The sequence below is a fragment of the Castor canadensis genome, chromosome 12 (assembly GCF_047511655.1).
Source record: "Castor canadensis chromosome 12, mCasCan1.hap1v2, whole genome shotgun sequence".
Lineage (NCBI taxonomy): Eukaryota > Metazoa > Chordata > Mammalia > Rodentia > Castoridae > Castor > Castor canadensis.
The window spans coordinates 109,557,001-109,577,760 of NC_133397.1; the positions used below are offsets into that span (position 1 = coordinate 109,557,001).

Here is a 20,760-nt window from a genome sequence, read left to right on the forward strand (position 1 = left end):
AAAGGACAAATTTTGTATGATTACATTTATATGCAGTATCTAGAATGGCAAATTCATAGAGACAGAAAATCAGTAGGCCCCGGGGAAGGGTGGGGTGAGGTGGTACAAACAATGTATATACATGTAAGTAAATGTAAAAATGATAAAAGGAGGAAAAAAAAAAAAAAGAAAGTCAGACAGAGGTTGCCCAAATAGAAGATGGGAGAAGAAGTCATTGCTTAATGAGTTAGTTTCTATTGGGGGTGATGCAAAAATGTTGGAAACAGTGGTATTGCTCAGATAACACTGTGAATGTTCTTAAGAGAGAGGGGTGGTGATTACACAGCACTGTCGATATACTTAATACCACTAACTGGTAAAAAAGTTAAAATGGCAAACATTACACTGATTTTATCAGTTTTAAAAATTATGTAGAAGGGTTTTTTTCAGAACCTTTGGGTTAAAATACCCTTGAGTTATTTTCATGTATAGCAAAGAATTCTCAGTTCAGAATGTTTATTTCCTCAAAATTTATTATAAGTACTTGACATGTTGAACCTATCTACTTAGAAACCTATTTTGAGGCTATTTTTTGTTAATTTTTTTTTTTCTTGCAGTGCTGTGGATCAAACCTTGGGCCTCAGGCATGCTAGGCAACTGATCTACTACTGAGCTATACTTCCAGTCTGTCTCATTGCTTTTTTTTTGCTTTTTCTTAAGGAGTTGTTTTCATTTTGTTGTTGTTTCATTTCTTGACTGGATGCTTACATGTAGTTTATTCATGGCTATTATACTAAATATCAGATTTTTTTAAATTAAGAACTAGACAAATAAATGAGCCTTGGTTATAGTATAGACATAATTATATATGCTGACATTTAAGTTTTGCACCAGGAACAATTATATATTTAAAAGTTAGCTACTTTAGAAGTATCAATCTTGAAATACAAATCACTAAAGTATAGGGTACTTGAGTCAAGGCTATCCTAGGATAACCAATTAAGTTCAAAACACTGTAGAGAATGTCAAAACAGGAAGAGACAATAGCAATCCAATTCTAACTATTATGAAGGAAAATCTAGAATAAAATGCCGTTAGAGCTAAACTTGGAGATACTCCCAAGCCATTTTACCTGCCAAGATATGAGCTTAAAAAAAAAAAGAAAAAAAAAAAAAGCAGCATATGCCCAAATTCATTACAAATAAGTAAACATCTTTATATATTTAAAGACTCCTTAAAATAGGAAAATTAGCTATAATAGTAGTAAAGAAAGAACCAGATGCTAGCATAATTCACTAGTAACAACCTTCAGAAATCAGACTGACTTAATTTTTCTAGTGCTAAATAAAATTTCAGAAAGAAGATAATGTTCCGCCTTAGGAATGCCACATACACATGTGATGAACTAAAACACATCCTATTTCTATCTTGGAATCTATAAATGAATAAAGTCCCATCTAATATAGTCCTATGTTATATATGTCAAATACAAAGCTAAACATCCAGCCTAATACATGCTTTTCAGTATTTTCCACTTGCCTGTAGTAGCGTGACTGTAGGTAGGTTGAGCACACAGCTTTGGAAACGTGACTAGCAGAACCAAAGTCAATGACCTTCACTCGGTAGGGTTGGCGAACTGGATCAACCAGCATTATGTTTTCAGGCTTAAGATCAGCATGAATCAGACCAAGACTCTTGAGTTTCATCAAGGCTGTGGTCACCTGCTGCAAGATCGGTCTGATGTACTTGAGTGGCAGTGGGCTAAACTTGTTCTGCTTTAGAAAATCATATAAGTTCTGTTCCAACATCTCAAACACAAGGCAGGTGTGATTCTTATGCTGGAAGCATTCATAAGAACGGACAAAATTATACTCATCGGCATTTTCACTGCTTAGGCGGGAAAGGATGCTCACTTCAATCTGGCCTTGTCTGGCATAGGAGGGATGGTTCTTCAAGATTTTAATAGCCACAATTTCCTTGGTGCTCCGCTTCCAACACTTTGCCACCTGTCCAAACGTCCCCCGGCCTAGGAACTCCAAGACTTCATAGCTGTTGGTCATGGAGCAAAGGATCTCATGCTGGACCAGCTGGTAATCACCTTCTCCGCTAGAACTGCTACTCTTTGTGGTCACAGTGGTGGTTGTGGCAGCAGCACCCACCACAGTTCTGTTTTGCAGCATGAGAGGGGGATGTTCTTCTATGATCTGCACACTACCGTTGCTGTCAACTTCTTCACTTTTTCTTTTCAATCCACATTTTTGATATGGCTCAAGCAAAGAAACGTTGCTTCTGTGAGTCAGGGTCTGGCTGCTTTGAAAGGTTGATGTGGCAGCACTGCCTGAACTATCAGCAGCTGTTACAACGATATGCTCCACTGCAGGAGCCGGGAGGAGGAGGCTCTGGTCGTAAGCAGGAATACTGAAATTTGCTACCTGGTGAGAGGAGCTGGCTTGCCCTTGTGTGGCTGGGAGGGTTTTGCTGTGGCTATAATATTTGTCGTTGCTGCTCTGTCCTGAAACATCCCAGCCAGAGGGCTCTATTTTCAGTTTCTTTGCACTGCAGAAGGCACTCGACGACACTGATGGGGGGGAAAACACCTGCAGCTGTGATGCCATACCTGCAGGGCGAGAAAGAAGAATGAGACCACAAGGATAGGAGATGCGAGGCATAGCAACAGCACACATGAAAACGCTTTTAGGTAATCCAAGAAACATGATGTAATAACTCCCCTCCTCTCGAACACTAATTCAGTCTTAACCCAACATTCAAGACATAGTGTCCACAATGTGTAGGGCAAAGTGAAGGCTATCCATTCTGTGCACGTCAAACAAAAAAGTGTTCAGCTATTATACTTGAAAAGGACCACCGACAAACTGGCCAAAAGAAACTAACCAAGCTGATGACAAGGCTAGAGAGCATCTTCTGAAGAACTGAGGAAAGTTATTCTTAGAAAAATATGAGGAGGGGCTGGGTGTGATGGTACACACCTCTCATCCCAACACTTGGGAGGCTGAGCCTGGAGGAGCAAGAGTTTGAGGCTAAACTCATAAAAAAGTACAAGAAAAGGTTGGACACTGGATACCTGCAATCCTAGCTGCTCAGGAAGCAGAGATTAGGAGGATCACAGTTTGAAACCAGCCTGGGCAAACAGTTCAACATACCCTATCTTGAAAATACCCAACACAAGCTGGGCACCAGTGGCTCACACCTGTAATCCTAGCTACTCAGGTGGCAGAGATCAGGAGGATGGCGGTTTAAAGCCAGCCTGGGCAAATAGTTTGCGAGATCCTATCTCTAAAATACCCAGCACAAAAAAACGGGCTGATGGAGTGACTCAAAGTGTAGGTCCTGAGTTCAAACCCCAGCAAAAAAAGAAAATACTCAACACAAAAAAGGACTGGTGGAGTGGCTTAAGTGATAGAGCACCTGCCTAGCAAGTATGAGGCCCTGAGTTCAAACCCTAGTACCACAAAAAAAAAAAAAAAAAAAAAGCTGGGCGCCTATAATCCTAGCTACACAGTAGGCAGAGATGAGGAGGATTACAGTTCGAATCCGGCCTGGGCAAATAGTTCACAAGCTCCTATCTCGAAAAAATCATCACAAAAAAGGGCTGGTGGAGTTGCTCAAGGTGTAGGCCCTGAGTTCAAGTCCCAGTACCACAAAAAAAGGGAAAATATGAAAAGAGGAAGTGAGAACAGTTCAACTGCCCTAAATATCCCAGATACCTCAAACTCAATAAGCCCAAAGACTAAACCCAAATCTATTTTTTCATGATAAAGCCCAAGTATTTGACAAAGAATACACACCATTTCACATTTATCTGCTCTCCCCAACAGTCTGAACTTCACAGGCCTCAGAGCCTCTTCTCTAGCTCCACATTTTCCCTCTTTTCAATAATCACCCTCTCCCTCTCCCCCTTATATTCAAGTGCCTGTATCCAAATGCCCGAATGATACTGCAACCTGGACATCTTACAAACACTTCAAATTCAACATGTCAGACTTATGGCCTCCACTCCACCCCCAGCTGTCTATCTCAATTACATGTTCCATGCCTCAAGCCATTGGTCAGGGAGGTCTTGAGCCTCAGTTTCCTCTTCTATAAAATGGTAACAGCTTTCTCATTGGGCTTTTCTGAGAATTAAACAACTTAAAACAGGTAAAGTGGTATTTCCTGGGACTTTCCTCTCCCTATTCATCTACATCTAATGTATATCTTATCAATTCTATCTCCTAGATAGAACTTTCTCTAGAAGAAAATTTTTCTCTACCCCTAATTGCACCATTCTAATTCAAACTACCAATAGCCCACAAATTATCACACTGGAGATCTCTGCTTTTCAAGAAGGCAAATCAGATAACTGCTATCTCTTCCTAACCACCTCTCCCCACCACCCTTTGCCCCTGGGGATTTTCCATGGCTTTGGGGATAAAGTTTAAAGCCCATGATCTGCCTGAACAAGCGCTCCAAAACCTGCCTGCTGTCTTCCAGCATCTTCCCACTCCAGCCATACTGTCCTGTTCTTCCTAGTTTGAGATGTTTTTTTTTTTTGTTTTAGGGGATTTTTTTGAGACAGGTCTACCTATGTAACCCAGGATGGCCTGGTATGCCTCCGCCTCTTGAGTGCTGGAAGTGCTAGGATTACAGGTGTGTGCCACCTCACCTGACTTGCTTTAGTTCTCTGCAAGGTCACTCCATATTCACTCAACTCCAAGCCTTTTAACGTGGTGAAGACTTTCTGCTGGCAAATGTTCCCTGTTATCAATATCTACACCTCTCTCCCCCCTCTCACCCCCCTTAATCATTCCTCCCACCATGGCTTCTCATGACACACTGTTCTTCCCTTATAACATGAAATTATTTATTTAATGCTATGTCCCCAGCCACAGTTTAAGTTCCATGAGGACAGGTATCATCTGTTTTGTCCTTCACTTGTATCACCTACAGTCTTCCACAGATGCTGTTAATATAATATACACACTCAGTATCTGTTGGATGAAAGACTTGACCCTTGCCTACTGACCTTATTATCCACTACAATTCACTACCACTCATCAACTGAAGTATTTTCAAATGCCTGGTTTGGTTTTTGTTTTAACTATCCTTCTCTTTTTTCCGTGTGGTCCTTAAGATACGAGAGAACTCTCCCCTCCAATCCACACAGTATGATTTCACCAGTCATAAGAAAACAACACTCACAATTAGAAAGGAAGGAAACATGACAGGATGTTACAGAACATCAAAAAGCAATGTGTAAGAGCTGGGGATATAGCTCAGTGGTGGAGTACTTGCCTAGCATGTGCAAGGGCCTAGGTTTACTACCCAGTGCCACACACACAAAAATAATGTATACATTTCTTTATGCCTGCTTACAACTAAAAACCATCTGTGCTGCAGTCAGCTGGGAAGAACATATCCCCAACCTTCAATTTCTAAAATGCAGATTGGATTTACTTTTAGGAAACGTTTCCATAATTTATATGAACCTTGAAGAAGAAAAAACATAAATTAGAATCTTAGGCCAGAGCTGGGGGCTTGGCTCAAAAGGCAGAGCCTACCTAGCAGTGGAAGGCCCAGAGTTCAAACCCAGTACCAATAATAATAATAATAACAACAAGAACACTAAGGCCAATACAAATTAACTTGTTCTACCTACTTCACCAACATGATATCAACTGTAAAAAGAAAAATCTGAAAACAAATAGTTCCTTTACAATTTTTTTGTATTAAAATACATGCAAAATATTTCTTTTCAATCTTAAAATTGAACCAATCTGAACAGGGAAAAGAAATAAATCTTCTAAATTTGTTTTCCATCATATCTGTTGAGCTGCTAATTTTGTTACTCTATCCAAAAACATGAACACAATTTATATGTAGCTAAAAGTATTTCGTGAAAGAATCTGAATGCAAATTTTGCAGTTTGTAGGGAGTCATACAGTAATAATACTGAAAAGAATTCATGAAGTGTAATACCAAATTTTTTAAATCTGTCCATAGCTTGATATTCTTTAAAAATACTGCATTTACCAGAGTAGTGTTATTGCCAATTTAATACCCTATAAGTAAAATAGCAGATACTGATGACTATAAATCTTCACCTTGGATACTGCAAAAAACACAAGTTCTATGACATTTTTCTATACAAATGAATATCACTCTTATTTAGAAAGACAAACTTAATCCGCCCAAAGACAAAAAAACAATCTAGAACTTCACTGCCTTCCCCACAGAAAAGGCATACGACATGAAAGTTGGTACATATTTCACCACCAGGACACTTCAGCGTGGCTGACACTCATCTTGACCTCAGCTAGCACAAGGTGAGAGAAAACAAACTCAAAATGGCCTAGAAAAGTCAACAGGCTCTTATTTATACTCCACTCTGAAATTAAGCTAAAAACAGCAATTTCTAAACACAGGATGAAGGTACTATGTTCTAAAAATTTGCCTTTGCAAATAAGGAGGCAATTTTCTTCCTAAATAAGACCCCTCCCAACTGAAAATATGGAACAGAATTAACATGTATGGAAATTTTACTATGTAAAAGACCCTGTTAAGCAAATTACAAATAATTTCAACTCACAAGAGAAGAGCTTTCAATACATTAATAAAAGTTACTTCTGACTCCCTGAAAATGCTGTACCTCTAGACTCTAGCAACAAACGAAAGTCTGTCATTTCAAACTTCACTTTTCAAGGACTTAACCACCTCAATATAATGATAAACATGCCCCCTGCATTAATCCCAAACTAGAATTGCAAAAGGCTATTGGTACCTGTACTTAATGCTCAAAGGAGAATTGAGACTTGCTAGAATCAAAGGCTTTCAGACAGTTAAGATAACAGCTTCCCCACTCTCCCACAAGGCTGCATCATCAAACCTCACTTACTGGGAGCTCCGACTATAAGTACTACAGGTACACAGATAACCTGACCACAAAGAATTCCAATATTATAACCCCAAATGGAATGGTCACGTGTGACAGCCAAGGTAGTAATTTTTCAATGTTTCCTCCTTAGTCTTCAATAAATTCCATCTTTTCCCCAACATACCTATAATGAACCCTACTTTTGTTCAGCATCAACTCTCTGATACAATTTAGCAACTGATGACCTAAATAACCTAAAATCATTTTTGTGTATTGATTTCTTCCTCTATCACTTGTCCTTGGCTGACATGCACACAGATGTCCCTATGCTCAAGTACACACTGCAATATGTAATCTTACAATAAGAGAGGTAAGAGGATTATGTTGTATAAAAATAAAACAAGTTGGGAAGAAAATTCTTATATCAGAACACCTAAACATCTCTTTGCTCAGTACTCAGTACTGCACAATTCTGGGCTAAACAGCCTAATTGGTCTCCCCAAATTGTACTCTCAAGCCTCCTGTCTAAGCGTCCCTCTCCAACTAATTCTTCACCTTCAACTTAAGTTTCTAAAAAGTGCACATCTGGAGAATAAAAAATGCTTAACTATCTTCCATTTAAAACCTTAGTGATACAAGGAATGGTGACATATGCCTAATAATCCCTGCTGCGCTGGAGGCAGAGGCAGGAAGACTGAGCGTTCAAGGCCAGTCTGGGCAACGCTAGCAAGACCATCTCTCAAAAACAAATTTGTTGAAAAAAGGGGGTTAGGGTGGGGGCATAGCTCAAGTGATACAGTACTTACCTAGCAAGCACAAGAACCTAGGTTCAATCACCAGTAGCACCAGAAAAAAAAGAAAAAAATGCCCTCAGGGGTAAAGTCCAAAGGCTCTCATTTGTATTTCCAGGCTTTGCAAATCTGGTTTGTGATCACTTCTGCAGTCTTATTCCATCCACCCTTTCCCACAGAACCTCTGGTTCCTTCTGTAGTCTTATTCCATCCACCCTTTCCCACAGAACCTCTGGTTCCTAGAGCAGGCCTTGCCTTCTGCTCTAGCTCCTTCACATACAATCTTCCCTTTCTGAACTTCAATTCCCTCCTTAGCCTTTGCTTTTCCTAACATCTACTTATCCTTCTAGGCTCAGCGAGTACATCAGGCTGTTGATTTGCATCAAATCTATCTCCCCTTCACCACAGGCACATGGCTAGACTGTTTACCAGTGGAAAGTGATAGCTGGATGAGCCTTTTGTATTTCCCTATCTACCAGCAGGAGATCCAGCTTTCACCATGAGATAACATCCAAGGAACAGCAGAGCAAAAAAATGGAAAAAACACAGGTCCCAAATAGTCATGTCAACCTGGAACAATCGCTTTGACTGGGAACTCTTACTCCAGACTGTTACATGGAGGAAAAATGATTTTCCTTCAGCTAGATTACGCCTTCTCTGACTTCTTTTCTAAACTCAGAAATGCTTCCCCAAGCCTCATCACATCAGATCTCTGGAAAAGGCTCCCACAGCACTCTCTACCCTTTCTTTATACTTAACCACATTTATACTTACCTGTTTTGTTTATTCCCTTCACAAAATATCAGGACCGACTATTTGTCAGGACTGTTTTAGACACAAGAGATAACAGTGATATTCAAGTAGACAAGATCTCTTATCTCCCAGGGATAGAGAGACACACACAGTTAAGAGTCAGTCTCTTTGTCTCTATCTCTCGTGCACACTTTCTCTCTCCAAGAAATAGCAGCTACTAATGAGCGCTATGAAGAAAACAAAACACAATGTGCCAGAGATGGTGGTCAGGGAAGACTTGTGTGGTGGAGGTGGCATTTAAGCTGAGACCTTTGGGTGAAAAAGAAGATTTAGGGCAAAGGCAGGAACATTCTTGAGTGTGGATGGAATGGAGCAATGAAGAAGGCAGAAGTTAAGACTCAAAGAGGAAGACAGGAACCAGATCACATACTAACTGGTACGCCACTGATTTTATTTTAAGTATCACCATTTATAATTATTTACTTAAAACTTGACTTCTTTTCTAAACTGCAAGTTCTGCACAATCATCAACGGCAGAGTAGTGTAATGTCAAAGTTGGTTTTCCTTTTCTTTCTTTCTATCTTCTTTTCTTTTAGTTTCTTTCTCTTTCTCATCATCAGCTCTATCAAAATGCCAGCATACAGTATATGCCTCATATTTGCTAGAATGGGAAGATCTACTTCTCCACATACGAATGTACAGGGATCTCAAAAGTCAATCTAAGTTAAAGAAATACTTACGTGATGATATGCCCTCGTCTACCAGTGCTGTAAATACAGCACTACAGAAGAAAAAGGTACACTTGAAACCCCAAGGACATCATTTGAATCCAAGTTCCCCACCCTCTTTCCTGTCGCACTTACTTCCTCTCATGGGGAACTGCATGACAGGCCAGTTTCCCAACAGATATTGCAAAACCAGGGTGTGGAAAAGGTGGTGCTGGCTGCTAGTATAGTAACTATAATTCTATGTAAGTTCAGCTGTTTAAAAACTGTCCTGATACTTCAGTAAACTGGCAGGAGGATGCGTTCCTTCTAGGCAGGATATGCTTCCTAAATTTCAATAGCTCTCTGAGATTGATTTGGAATAATGAATCTATAGCAATGGAACAAAAAAAAGTAGGTGCTTTGTGTTAGGAAAAAGGAAATATTTTACTATGTGCCTAAGGGGGGTCTGCAATATTTGTTAAGTTTTAAATAAAGAAAACTGTACCTTGAGGAATTTCCAACAAAAGAACGAGGTCAATATGAGGGCTGGGGACGTGGTTCAAGCGGTAGAGCACCTGTCTTGCGAGTACAAGGCCCCGAGTTCAAATGCCAGTACTCCAAAAGAGAGAGAGAGAGCAGGATGAAACACAAAATAATACTAAGAAAGGGACCAGCTCAGTTACGCCAGCAAAGGCTGAAGGAAAACAGGACTTATGTAAGGTAACAATGGTTTGGCAGATGGGAGTTGGAAGAGACCACTGACTGTTGCCAGTATGCATGGGGATGTGGAAAAATGAATAACTGTGGAGAGTAAGGAGACGTATTTGATCTGAGCAGAAGACACTGGAAAAAAAGTACAGGACTAAAAATGAAAATAAAAAAAAAAGTACAGGGCTTTTATAGCTATTAGGGACCTTCAAAGATTCTAAAAGCCCCTAATTCCAAGCTGAAAAAAGGGACACTCAAAAAATGCCAAACAAGTTTTATACAGAGCTAATGAGTCACAATGCTGGGGAAGAATTCAGGGCTTCCTTTAACCATGCCGGGAAATCACTGTGCCAGGTGCCCTTAATTAATCCAAAAGAGACCAGCTTGGCTCACACCTATAATCCCAACTATTCAGGAGGTGGAGATTGGGAGGATCATGGTTTGAGGCTACCAAGGAGGGGAGAGAGGGAGGCAGTTAGGAGATCCCATCTTAACAAATAAACTGAGCATGGTGGAGTGCGCTTGTGATCCCAGCTATGCTGGAAGGCCATAGGTAAAAGGATGGAGGCCCAGGCAAAAGTGCAAGACTCTTCCTGAAAAACAACCTAAAAGCACAAATAGCTGAAGGCATTGCTCAAATGGCACAAGAGGTCCTGAGTTCAAACTCCAGTACCTCAAAAAAATAAAGCCAGGCATGGTAGCTTGTAATCCTAGCTACTCAGGAGGCAGAGATCAGGGGGATCGAAGTTGAAAGTCAGCCCAAGCAAATAATTCACAAGACCCTACCTCAGAAAAACCCATCACAAAAAAAGAGCTGGTGTAGTGGCTCAAGTTCAAACCCCAGTATAGCAATAAATAAATAAAGGAATCCAAAAGAAATGCAAACAAGTTTCCTTCCCTTCCATGACCTTAGAATGTTGCTGAGGTGCTATGATACCCAAAAACCAGGAAAAATATAAAGGATTAAAATTTTCAAGTAATAAATTATGTGCTAGAGAAATATATTAGGCATCTAGGCTCTGGATTTAAACAACTAAAAGGCTCTCTGTAGCCCCAGGATCCCTTCAGCTCAACAGTTCAAGATCAGCCTGGTCAACATACCAATATCCTATCTCCTTAAAAAAATAAAATAAAATAAATCTGGGTGCAGTGGCTCAAGCCTGTAATCCTAGTTCTTTGGGAGAGGAGATTGGGAGGATTACAGCTCCAGGCCAACCCAAGCAAAAAGTTCCCTTCTCAGCCAGTTGCTGGGTGTGTCTATCCTGAGAGGGGAAGAAAGGGAAGCACAGATAGGAGGCTCATAGTCCAGGCTAGCCTGGGCACGAGCAAGACCCTATCTCAAGAATAACCAATCAAGCTGGATGCCAGATGTTCACGCCTGTTATCCTAGTCACTCAGGAGGCAGAGATCAGGAGGATGGCAGTTCTAAGCTAGCTCAGGCAAATAGTTCACTAGACGCCATCTCGAAAAAAACCCATCACAAAAAAAGGACTGGTAGAGTGGCTTAAGGTGTAGCCCTGAGTTCAAACCTCAGTATTAGAAAAAAAAAAAAAACAGAGAGAGAGAGAATAACCATCAAAAAAAAAAAAAAAAAAGATTAACCAATCAAAAACGGCTGGAGGGGTAGTTCAAGTGGTACAGCACTAGAAAGGGCCTGAGAATTTTAACCGCCCCCTATTCCCCCCACCCACTGCCAAAAAAAAAAAAAAAAAAGGAACTGAAAAGGCAAATCAAGAGGCAGTTTTAGGAAAATGATCTTGATAGCTTGTGTTCAGAATGGCATGAATCATAAGGGAAGAAACGGGAAAAATTAATCACAATAATAAAATAAAAGCCTGACAAAAACATTGTTGTAATATGGTCATGAAAATGAAAATAAAAGGTGTTGGGAGATCATACAGCTCGTGTTTACAAAATTACTTCAAATTACAAAAGCACCAATTACAATATGGAACTAACAAGCCACACAAGTTCCAAGTGTAAGAAGTTCACAAGGCAGGGTCAGCTGGCTGATTTATGCCAACAAACCACCAATAGAGCTGTGCTTAAAAAAACAAAAACGCAGAATGAAAGAATTCTATTTTCCAGCGAGCTGTGAACTTTGACATTGTCTTTTTTTTTTTTTTTAAGGAGGAAGTTCTGTATGGTTTTAAATCTCATTGTCAATCAACTTGCTCTAAAATCTGCAAAACTGAATGTCCCGAGACGGAGAAACTATTCACAAAGATAGCAGCAGTACAAGTCCTCCGTGCCAGCCACAGCCTTCACCATTTTCCTCAGATGTTTTCCTGGCTTGGAAGCCTCCAGTTTCAACCACAAATACTTCACCAAAACATCCTTCAAGCCAAGTACAGTATCTTCAAGTCAATGACCTCCTCCAACATATCAGGATTATAATACAGAACCCAGAGATGATTGTATGCAAAAGATCCCAAATCACCAGGTGAATAACAATGATTAGGTAAAGTGAGTGGGGAGTAGATTTTTCAATGTTTTACAGAAAAGCTTTAAAGACTTCCATATGAAAGAAGCTAGTCCTGGTTTGCTTCCTCTGTAATCTTAACAAGAAAAAAAAAAAGCGTACAGACCAGGAATCAAAAATAGCCCTACACAAACAAGAGCAAAATTGTAGGTTTTACTGAGGGTATCTGCCACTCAACTTAACCCCAATAGGAAGCCACGAAGCTGTTTTCGTGAGTTACTAAGAAACAAGATCAAGGGCAGAAGAGTCTGTAGCAGAAACTAATATTTTGATGTGATTCCTGCGATTTCTCAGTGTCACTAGCAGACCAAGAAGGAAGGGTACAGGAGTACCTTCAAGTGAGTCTACTACCACTGAATCGGTGGAGAAAAGATTTGCAGGAGCTTGGGATATTCCCCCCCTCCCCATCCCCGTCCCCTTCCCAAACAGGAAAGAAAGAGCACACGGCATAAACACAGGTCACCGCTCACTGCTGTCACAACGAACTGGAGGTGAGGCCAGCGCTCCTGGAGACGGAGCTTCAGGTCTCCGTTGCTAGGCACAGAAAGGGACTCTTCCCAGCAGACCTGTGACTAGTGTGAGTTTGGGTTGTTTCCCCTACCTTTGCCTTAAAAAAAAAAAAAAAAAGCTTTGGAAGTGGCGACAGGCAGCCAAAGTTTCCCTCTGAGCCAGACCTCTGGCTGCGCCTTTGCCCAGATGGACATTTAGGTGGCGGGGTCCCACGCAGTCTCCATCATTACCAATTACAAACAGAGCATCCGTTTCCACACCCACCCCGCCACCAGCGTCTCCTCTGGCCACCGCTCCCCCTCCCCTCCGGTCCCCCGGTCCCAAACAGCGCCAAGGAGCCCGGAGCGCAGCGACAACAGGGCTGTGACACGCACACAAGTCACACACCGGGGACCGGGTGCGGAGCTGACCCTGTCATCTGAGGACAACAACACGCCCAAGAAAACAAGCGGCAGGAGGCGGGGGAGCCGCCCCGCAGCGCGCCCCGCTTTCCCGGGACTGGGACCGCGACCCCGTCCCGCGGCCGAGCGCAGGCCGCCCGCCCGCCCGAGCGCCGCCCCGCCGCGAGCCGAGGCCCCCGCGCGCCCGCCCTCCCCGCCGCCCGCGGGACTCACCGCCGGTGTGTCTGGGTCTCAGCCGCGTCTTGGGGCTGCCAGGAGGACGCGGTGGAGGAGACGACGTGCGGGGCCCCGCCGCCGGGTCATCATACCCCCCGCGCGAGCCGGCCCGGGCCCCGGCCCCCGCCCCCCGGAGCCGTCCCCGCGCCCGTCCCGCGGCGGGAGCTCCTCCAGCCTCCCGCCCACCCCGCCGCCCGGCCCCTTCCCGCCGCCGCCGCCGCCGCCTCGGCCCCGCGCGCTCCCGCCTCGGCCTCCCGCTGCCGTCCGGGGCCACAGCCGGGGCCCTCACTCCGCAGCCGCTGTTGTCGCCAGACCCGACGAGCGGAGCCCCGAGCGCCCGCCCCCATCCAGCCGGCCCCGCCTCGCCGGAACCATAATTCGCCCGCCCGGCGCCATGACACCTACTGAGGCGGAAGTGCGGAGACGAGAGCGGGTTTGGGTCGCCGCCTCGCCCGAGGGCCGTAGGGCTGAGCGGGCCTCCGTGGGGAGCCAGCGGGGCCGGCTCCCCACCCCCGTCGCGCGGCAGGCTCCGCGGGGATTTGCGGGCAGCTAGTGGCGGTGGGAGGTCCAGCTGGAAAATGTCATCCAGGCCAGTGTGACGTCACCCCAAGCTAGTGTGACTCCCCCGACCTCACCCCAACCCACACACACACGCCCCGAGATTGGGCGGCGCGCCGGGAGACCGTGCAGACCCGGGAAGCACCCCCGCCCCCACCGTCCTCCCTGTACACTTTCATCTTTGGTTGCCGTGTGAGAGGCATCCGTGTTCTAGCAGTGCGACATCAGTGTGTGAGATCTGGAAGCAGATCTTCTGTATGGACTGAAGGTGCCCTTTGGGGTGCGCTCCTGGTGACACCTCGGGAATCTGGATTTGCATTAGTGGTGGGAGAGGAGAGCTGAGCACTGGACTCAGCCTCTCAAAACAAGCAGTGAGCAATGCCAAGGTGATCATTTTCTTGCCTCTGCCAACAGGGCAGTGAAGCTAGGTGTTCAGGAAACAGAACGGGTTGGGCACCACGGTCTTAGAAATGGACCCTGCGTGAAAACTAGGTTATCCTAACAAGAAAGACAGTTGTCATCTCTCAGCGTCAGAGTCAGTAGGGCTTGAGATATACCTCCTGCTGTGTGAAAGGGTCTCATTCCTAAAGAGGAGAGCATTTTAAGTGAGAATGTACCACCTGTTCATGTGGTCCATCCACAAGTGCTAGAGGCAGCAAGAGTGTGACTGTCCAGCACCGTGGATATTTGCATAGACTGAGAAGGGGAACAGATGTGGCTAAGACAGGATTCTGCTATCCAGTTCTGTTTCTCACATCTCACTCATACATCCCCTTCTCACATAAAAAAAAAATGACAAAATTTTTGTAAAATATGCTACAATACCTTTTAAGGGAAGTCATTTGGGTTTCTCCCTAGCTTAACAACACTGGGAGCAGTTCCATTTTATTGGGAACAGGGAAGTTTATTTCCCTAGAGGATCAGGGTTAGCAAAAGTGTTCAATCCCACAGGGAAGTTTTGTTTGCTTATTTTAACAGAAACTTCCTTCTTACTGTTTAGAGAACATAAAGCCCCCACATTGGGCTGTCCCTGGAAACATCAAGACATGAAGAGTGACTGAGCATGTCTGCTTGGTGAGCCAGGAAAAAGGCAGAAATCTGAGGCCCGGAGTTGAACAGATCCTGCTCAAAAAAGCTAGCTCCAAACCCACTAATTGCTTACCATGCCTTGGTTTAACCCAACTCTATGACATGCTTCTAATCTACTCTGCCAGATTATATCCCTTTCTTCCTCACAAACATATCTCAAAATTTACCTATAGGGTACTTTTCTTGATTCACTTCCACCTTAGTCTAATTCCATAGCATCATCTGGTACTTTCTGATCTGTATGTTATTTGTACTTGTTAGTCTCTATTTTCATTGTTTGTGGGTCAGTTTCCCAATCTGCCTCATTTTTATGGAACTTAAAGTCTAGTATTTTCTCCTTTCTAATGTTATTCATTCATCCAGCAAACTGTGTGTATGCCTGATCTATGCCAGACACTCTTCTAGACAGTTGGTTCCAGTGGAATAGGAATAATGACACAGTCTTTTCCCTCTGGGAACTTATAGTCTAGTGAGAAAAAGTCATACAGACATATGACTTGACTAAGGGAGTCAGAGAAGATCAGCAGAGAAGGTAATATTTGAGCATTGTATGGCCAAAGAAGTTTCCAAGTATAGCACAACTGGAGGTTGTCCATCAACAAATATCTATAGATTATCTTCTGTATGACAGACATTATTTTAGAAATTAAAGATGCAAAGACGAAAAGGCATGGTCCATGCTGTGGAAGAGCTTACAGTTCATCATAGCAGGGGCAGGATATGGAATTAGGTAAATTGAGTCAAATTTTGAAAGTCAGACATGATATGAGAGAACTGGTGACAGTGAGGAGGATGGCTGGATGGCTGGATGGCTGGCATGGAGAGACTGGAGAAAAAGGCAGGTAAATGAACTGTTTCCTCCCAGCCAAGGACAAAGCAGCTGGAGAAGGAGATGTGGCCTATAGCAGTTGGAAGCATTGAAGTCTCATGTAGCCTATGAACTCCGTTTGGGGCCTAGACCTGTGTTGTAGGCAGGAAGTCACTTGCTCACATAAAGCTGCAGCATTTAAGGCCAAATAGGAGAGACGGTTCAGAAGGCCGTGTCTGGGAGAAACTAAGCCAAAAAGTAAGGCTAACTATCCAGACAAGGTGAAGCCAAGGGGCTGGGAAGAAAAGGAATTCAAACAGTACCCAACCTGGAAGAATCCCTTGAACCAACAGGAAGGAAGCTTCAATGACTGTTAAAATCCAGACCCCAAACAGGTTTTATTTGGAAATAATTTCAAACATACAGAGAAGTTACAAGAAGAATATGGAGTCCCTATTTACCCTTACCCTTTACTCAGAGTCACCAATTAACATTTTACCCTTTTTGCTTTATAATTTGTATTCTTAGATTAAATTAAATAGATAGATAAATAGATAGAATAAATAAAGGTATATTACACATTTTTCTGACCATTTGAAAGCAAATTGTGTACTTTTATCTCGATATTGAATATCCTAAGAAGTATGTCTCTTACATAAACATAATATGTATGATTATGAACTCCAGAAAACAACATAGATAGATGATAATACTTTACCATCCATATTCTAATATTTATCAATTGATCCAATAACATCCTTCGTCATATATTTTTTTTTCCTTCTCTTCCAGTATGAGATCTAGTTTAGGATCATATGTTGCACTTAACTGTCATTTCTCTTTAGTCTCTTTTTTTTCTTAAAGTCCCACTATGTTACCCAGGCTGGACTTGAACTCCTAGACCCAAGCAATTCTTCTGTCTCAGCCTCCCCAGTACCTAAGATTACAGACACACCCCACTGGGCCCAGCTCTTTAGTCTACTTTAATCAAGGACAACCTCTTAGCCTTTGTCTTTTATATTTTTGAACAGGCCTTCCCCCAGCACTCAGAATGTTTTAGGATTGTTGTTTATATTTGTCTCATGTTTACGCATGATTAGATTTGGGTTATCCACTGATATCCAAGATTCTAAATAAGTGATATTATGTCCTCAGGCTATCATACTCAAAAGCACACGATGACTTAATATCCCTCACTGGCGATATTAAGTTTGATCACCTGGTCAGTGTGTCTGATTCCCCCACAGTATATATTTACTATTTCCCCCCTGTAATTAATAAACAATCTAGGAGGAGACACCTTAGACCATGCAAATATCCAGCTTGTGATTAAACATGTTCCCCTAGATTTACCATCCACCACCGACTAATTCTCCCTTACTCTTTACTAATCCTCCTTTATCTCTTGGTTGGTTGGTTGTCTTTTTATAATGATATAAACCTATGGATTACTGTTTTCTCAAAGGTTTATATTTCATCTCTCTCAATTATTTCAGCGCTAGAATTTTCCAGAGTTAGTCAGTGGGTGCCCTTTCAAGTTGGCTTTTTAGTGTTTTTTAGCATGTACCCATAATAAGATATTCCAGGTTCGTCTTAGACTTTCTGTCCCAGGTCCAGAGTCAGCCATTTCTCTAAGGAGTCATGGTAGGTTTTGGGGGGGATTATACTAGCAAAGAAGAACTGGGTGCTAGTCCCAGAATGATTTTTTATAGATGTCTGTGGTTGTGGGTAGGAATGCTGACCCCAAATGGACAGTTTCTGTAGTCATCCCTTCCCCCTATTGTTGTAAGACTGAGGTGTCCTCAAGATTTTTCTTTTTAAGCAAGAGCACACAAGGGAGGTATGAGGATAGGTAAGACACCTAAAAAATTAGCTAGCATTTGTTGCCCTCAACGCAGAGAAACTAAAGCAGATACCTTAAAAGCAACTGAGGCCAATAGGAAAAGGGAACCAGGAACTAGAGAAAAGGTGAGATCAAAAAGAATTAACCTAGAAGGTAACACACATGCACAGGAAATTAATGTGTGTCAACTCCCTGTATAGCTATCCTTATCTCAACTTGCAAAAACCCTTGTTCCTTCCTATTATTGCTTATACTCTGTCTTCAACAAAATTAGAGATAAGGGCAAAATAGTTTCTGCCCGGTATTGAGGGGGTGGGGGGGAGAGGGAGGGGGCGGAGTGGGTGGTAAGGGAGGGGGTGGGGGCAGGGGGGAGAAATGACCCAAGCATAGTATGCACATATGAATAATAAAACAATAAAAAAAAGATTTTTCTTTTTAAAGTTTCCTTAGCAGGAAAAGTTTGCATAGGGGAATATGGCAGACATTGTTCTTGCCCCTCCAATGAGTAGTTAGGCTAGTTAACGGTTTAGCAAACAACCCCCATATCTCAGTGGCTTACCACAATTCAGTTGTGTTGTTTACTCACATCACCAGTGCATTGTGGGTAGCTAAGGGCAAGGGGGTGGTCCTGCTTCATTAAATCATTCAGGGATTCAGGTACCTTCTGTTCAGATTCTCTGGCCTCATTTTTCCTCGGAACCTTTGATTTCACCACTGGATCCTTTGTATCTGGCCAGAAAAAAAAAAATTTAACGGAAAATACTTTGATGATTGTGTGGGGAGGTTTTATAGACCAGGCCTGAAGGTAGCAAATACATAAATATTCTGCACACATTCATCGGTGGGAACTTTGATGTCTACCTTTTTTGTTTTTCTTGGCAGTGCTGGGGATCAAACCCAGGGCCTCATCCATGTTAGGCAAGGGCTCTACCACTGAACCACATCCCCAGCCCCCATCAGTGGGAACTTTGGAACATGGATTCTGCTAACTGAAAAGAGAACACCCAAAGATAAATGTAATCTAGCTATATGCCCAGGAGGAAAAGAGATATGCTTGTGTTAAAAAAAAAAAAAAAAGCCAGTCTCTGTCTTCCTTTCCTAAAAGCCATTCCCTATAACACTTCTATCCTATTAATAGAATCCCAGTATCATTCAAGTGGAAGGAAGATTATCTGATTTTAAGGAAGGAAAGTTTTTTTTTCCAACTCGGAGAATAAATCACAATTGTTCTAAACCAGTCCTGGTAATTCTGTTTTTCTTTGTCATTGATGGGTCTAGGGATGGTTGTACAGATCTCAATTCTGACCAGTGAAATATGAAAAGCAAGTCTGCTGGGGGTTTCTGGAGAAATTTCTTTTTGTATAAAAAAGCACTCTGAGCTAGTGGCTCACACCTATAATCCTAGCTACTCAGGAGGCAGAGATCAGAAGGATGGTGGTTCTGGGTAAATAGTTCTCCAGACCCTTTCTTGAAAAACCCATCACAAAAAAGGACTGGTGGAGTGGCTCAAGGTCTAAGCCCTGAGTTCAGACCCCAGTATTGAAGAAGAAGAAGGAAAAAAAAGCACTTTGAGAAAGGAAAAAAAAAAAAGGTCTTTTATTCCTACCTTTGAGTTCTTCCTGAGATTAAGGTATGAACACATGAGACACAGAGCTGCCACAGCCATCTTGTGACCACAAGTGCAACAAGGAAGAGCAGTGATGAACAGTCAGCATGCTGAGAACCACGAGGAGCACAATGGAAAGAGTGGGTCCATGAGCTTCTGAAGGAACCTACAACTGCCCACTTCTGGACTTCCTGTTAAGTAAATAAATGTTATAGTCTGAGTCACTGTTAGATAAGTTTTCTATGATTTGCTGCCAAAATTATCCTGAACTGATAGAACTAGGCAAGGCCTAGGAGAGATTTTTCTAAAAGAAGGAGCTAATTGGTGGTGTCCAAAGATTCTGAAAAGTAAAGGAGGAAACTGACTGAAGTGTCCAGTAGGTCTGACAGTTTAAATGGTCACTGCTAGTCTTGGTGAGAACAGTTTTATTGACATAATAGGAGAAAAGTGATGCGATTCCTACATAAGATTATTCATAGTCTGAGTAATGACTGTCAAACTGGAAAGGATGGCTGGGTGCAATTGGGTAACAGAATTTATTCTGGGCAATACCTTTATTTAGCTCTCAATGTCCAAGAAAGCTCCTTGTGTCTGTGCTTTCCACAATGGCTACATCTGGGAAATCACAAACAGAATCATTTCGACACTTTCTCCATCACTTCTCACAGGAATAAGCAGGGAAAAAAACCTGGCCCTTAATTGGTTTCATGAAGGGCAAATCTAGCATGACACATGGGGTTAGAATAGAACATTTTGGAGACTGGGACCCAAATGAAATGATGGTTTGATGGAATCAGAGTCTGTACGAAGGACATGCCTACAGGATTAAAATGGAAGATTAAAATACGTACAATGAAAAGAAAGGGGAAGTGAAACTAGGGAGAGATGGTGTTTGCACAGCATGGTGAATGCACTAACTACCTCTGAATTGTGCACTTTACAATGGTCAATTGTATGTATATGAGTTTCACCTCAATAAGAAAAGCGAAGAATAGGGAAGTTTTCAGAATTTAGAATGTGCATGAGACTTTATCTCTAATTCTATTTTTGAGACGGTAGTCTACCGGAGGGAAAACGCCTCCCTTTTCTACACATAAACATCTTTCTTTTGCTTTTGTCATACACTAACCATTTATTCAGCAAAAGCAAGAGATAGTGCTTTTTTGGTCCTTTGTTATGGGTCATCATAATTTTTTGTTGTCATGTTATAGCAGCTCCTCTTTTCTTTGACCAATTGTTACACAAATCTTTGGTACCTACATTTCTATGTCTTTCCCTATTATCAATTCCAAGCTACATCCAAAACCAGAATAAATGTTCCAGGAAGGCACACAGAGACCCACAAAGAAGAGGGCAATGTATCAGAACAGGAACTTGAAATTTAGTAATTCAATATTATTTGTGTTATTTTGTGCTTCCTATAGGCTCAGAAATCAAG

The 20,760-nt window shown here is 42.4% G+C and overlaps 1 protein-coding gene across 2 annotated transcripts in view; it reads right to left on the reverse strand.

Annotated features, from left to right (window-relative positions):
• The window catches only part of Hipk1 (homeodomain interacting protein kinase 1), a 60,081-nt gene extending 46,126 nt beyond the window's left edge, over window positions 1–13,955 (reverse strand). Inside the window, exons 1-2 of one of the 2 annotated variants that reach the window (XM_074050711.1) lie at window positions 13,824–13,955; window positions 1,519–2,596 (exon numbers count right to left, since the gene is read on the reverse strand). In XM_074050711.1, coding sequence (XP_073906812.1) covers window positions 1,519–2,594 — 1,076 coding nt within the window. In that variant the 5' untranslated portion in view covers window positions 2,595–2,596; window positions 13,824–13,955. Of the gene's footprint in view, window positions 1–1,518; window positions 2,597–13,415; window positions 13,572–13,823 lie in introns of those variants that run through there. The other variant, XM_020166341.2, reaches the window with a different exon arrangement.
• Between the last annotated feature and the right edge of the window lie 6,805 nt (window positions 13,956–20,760).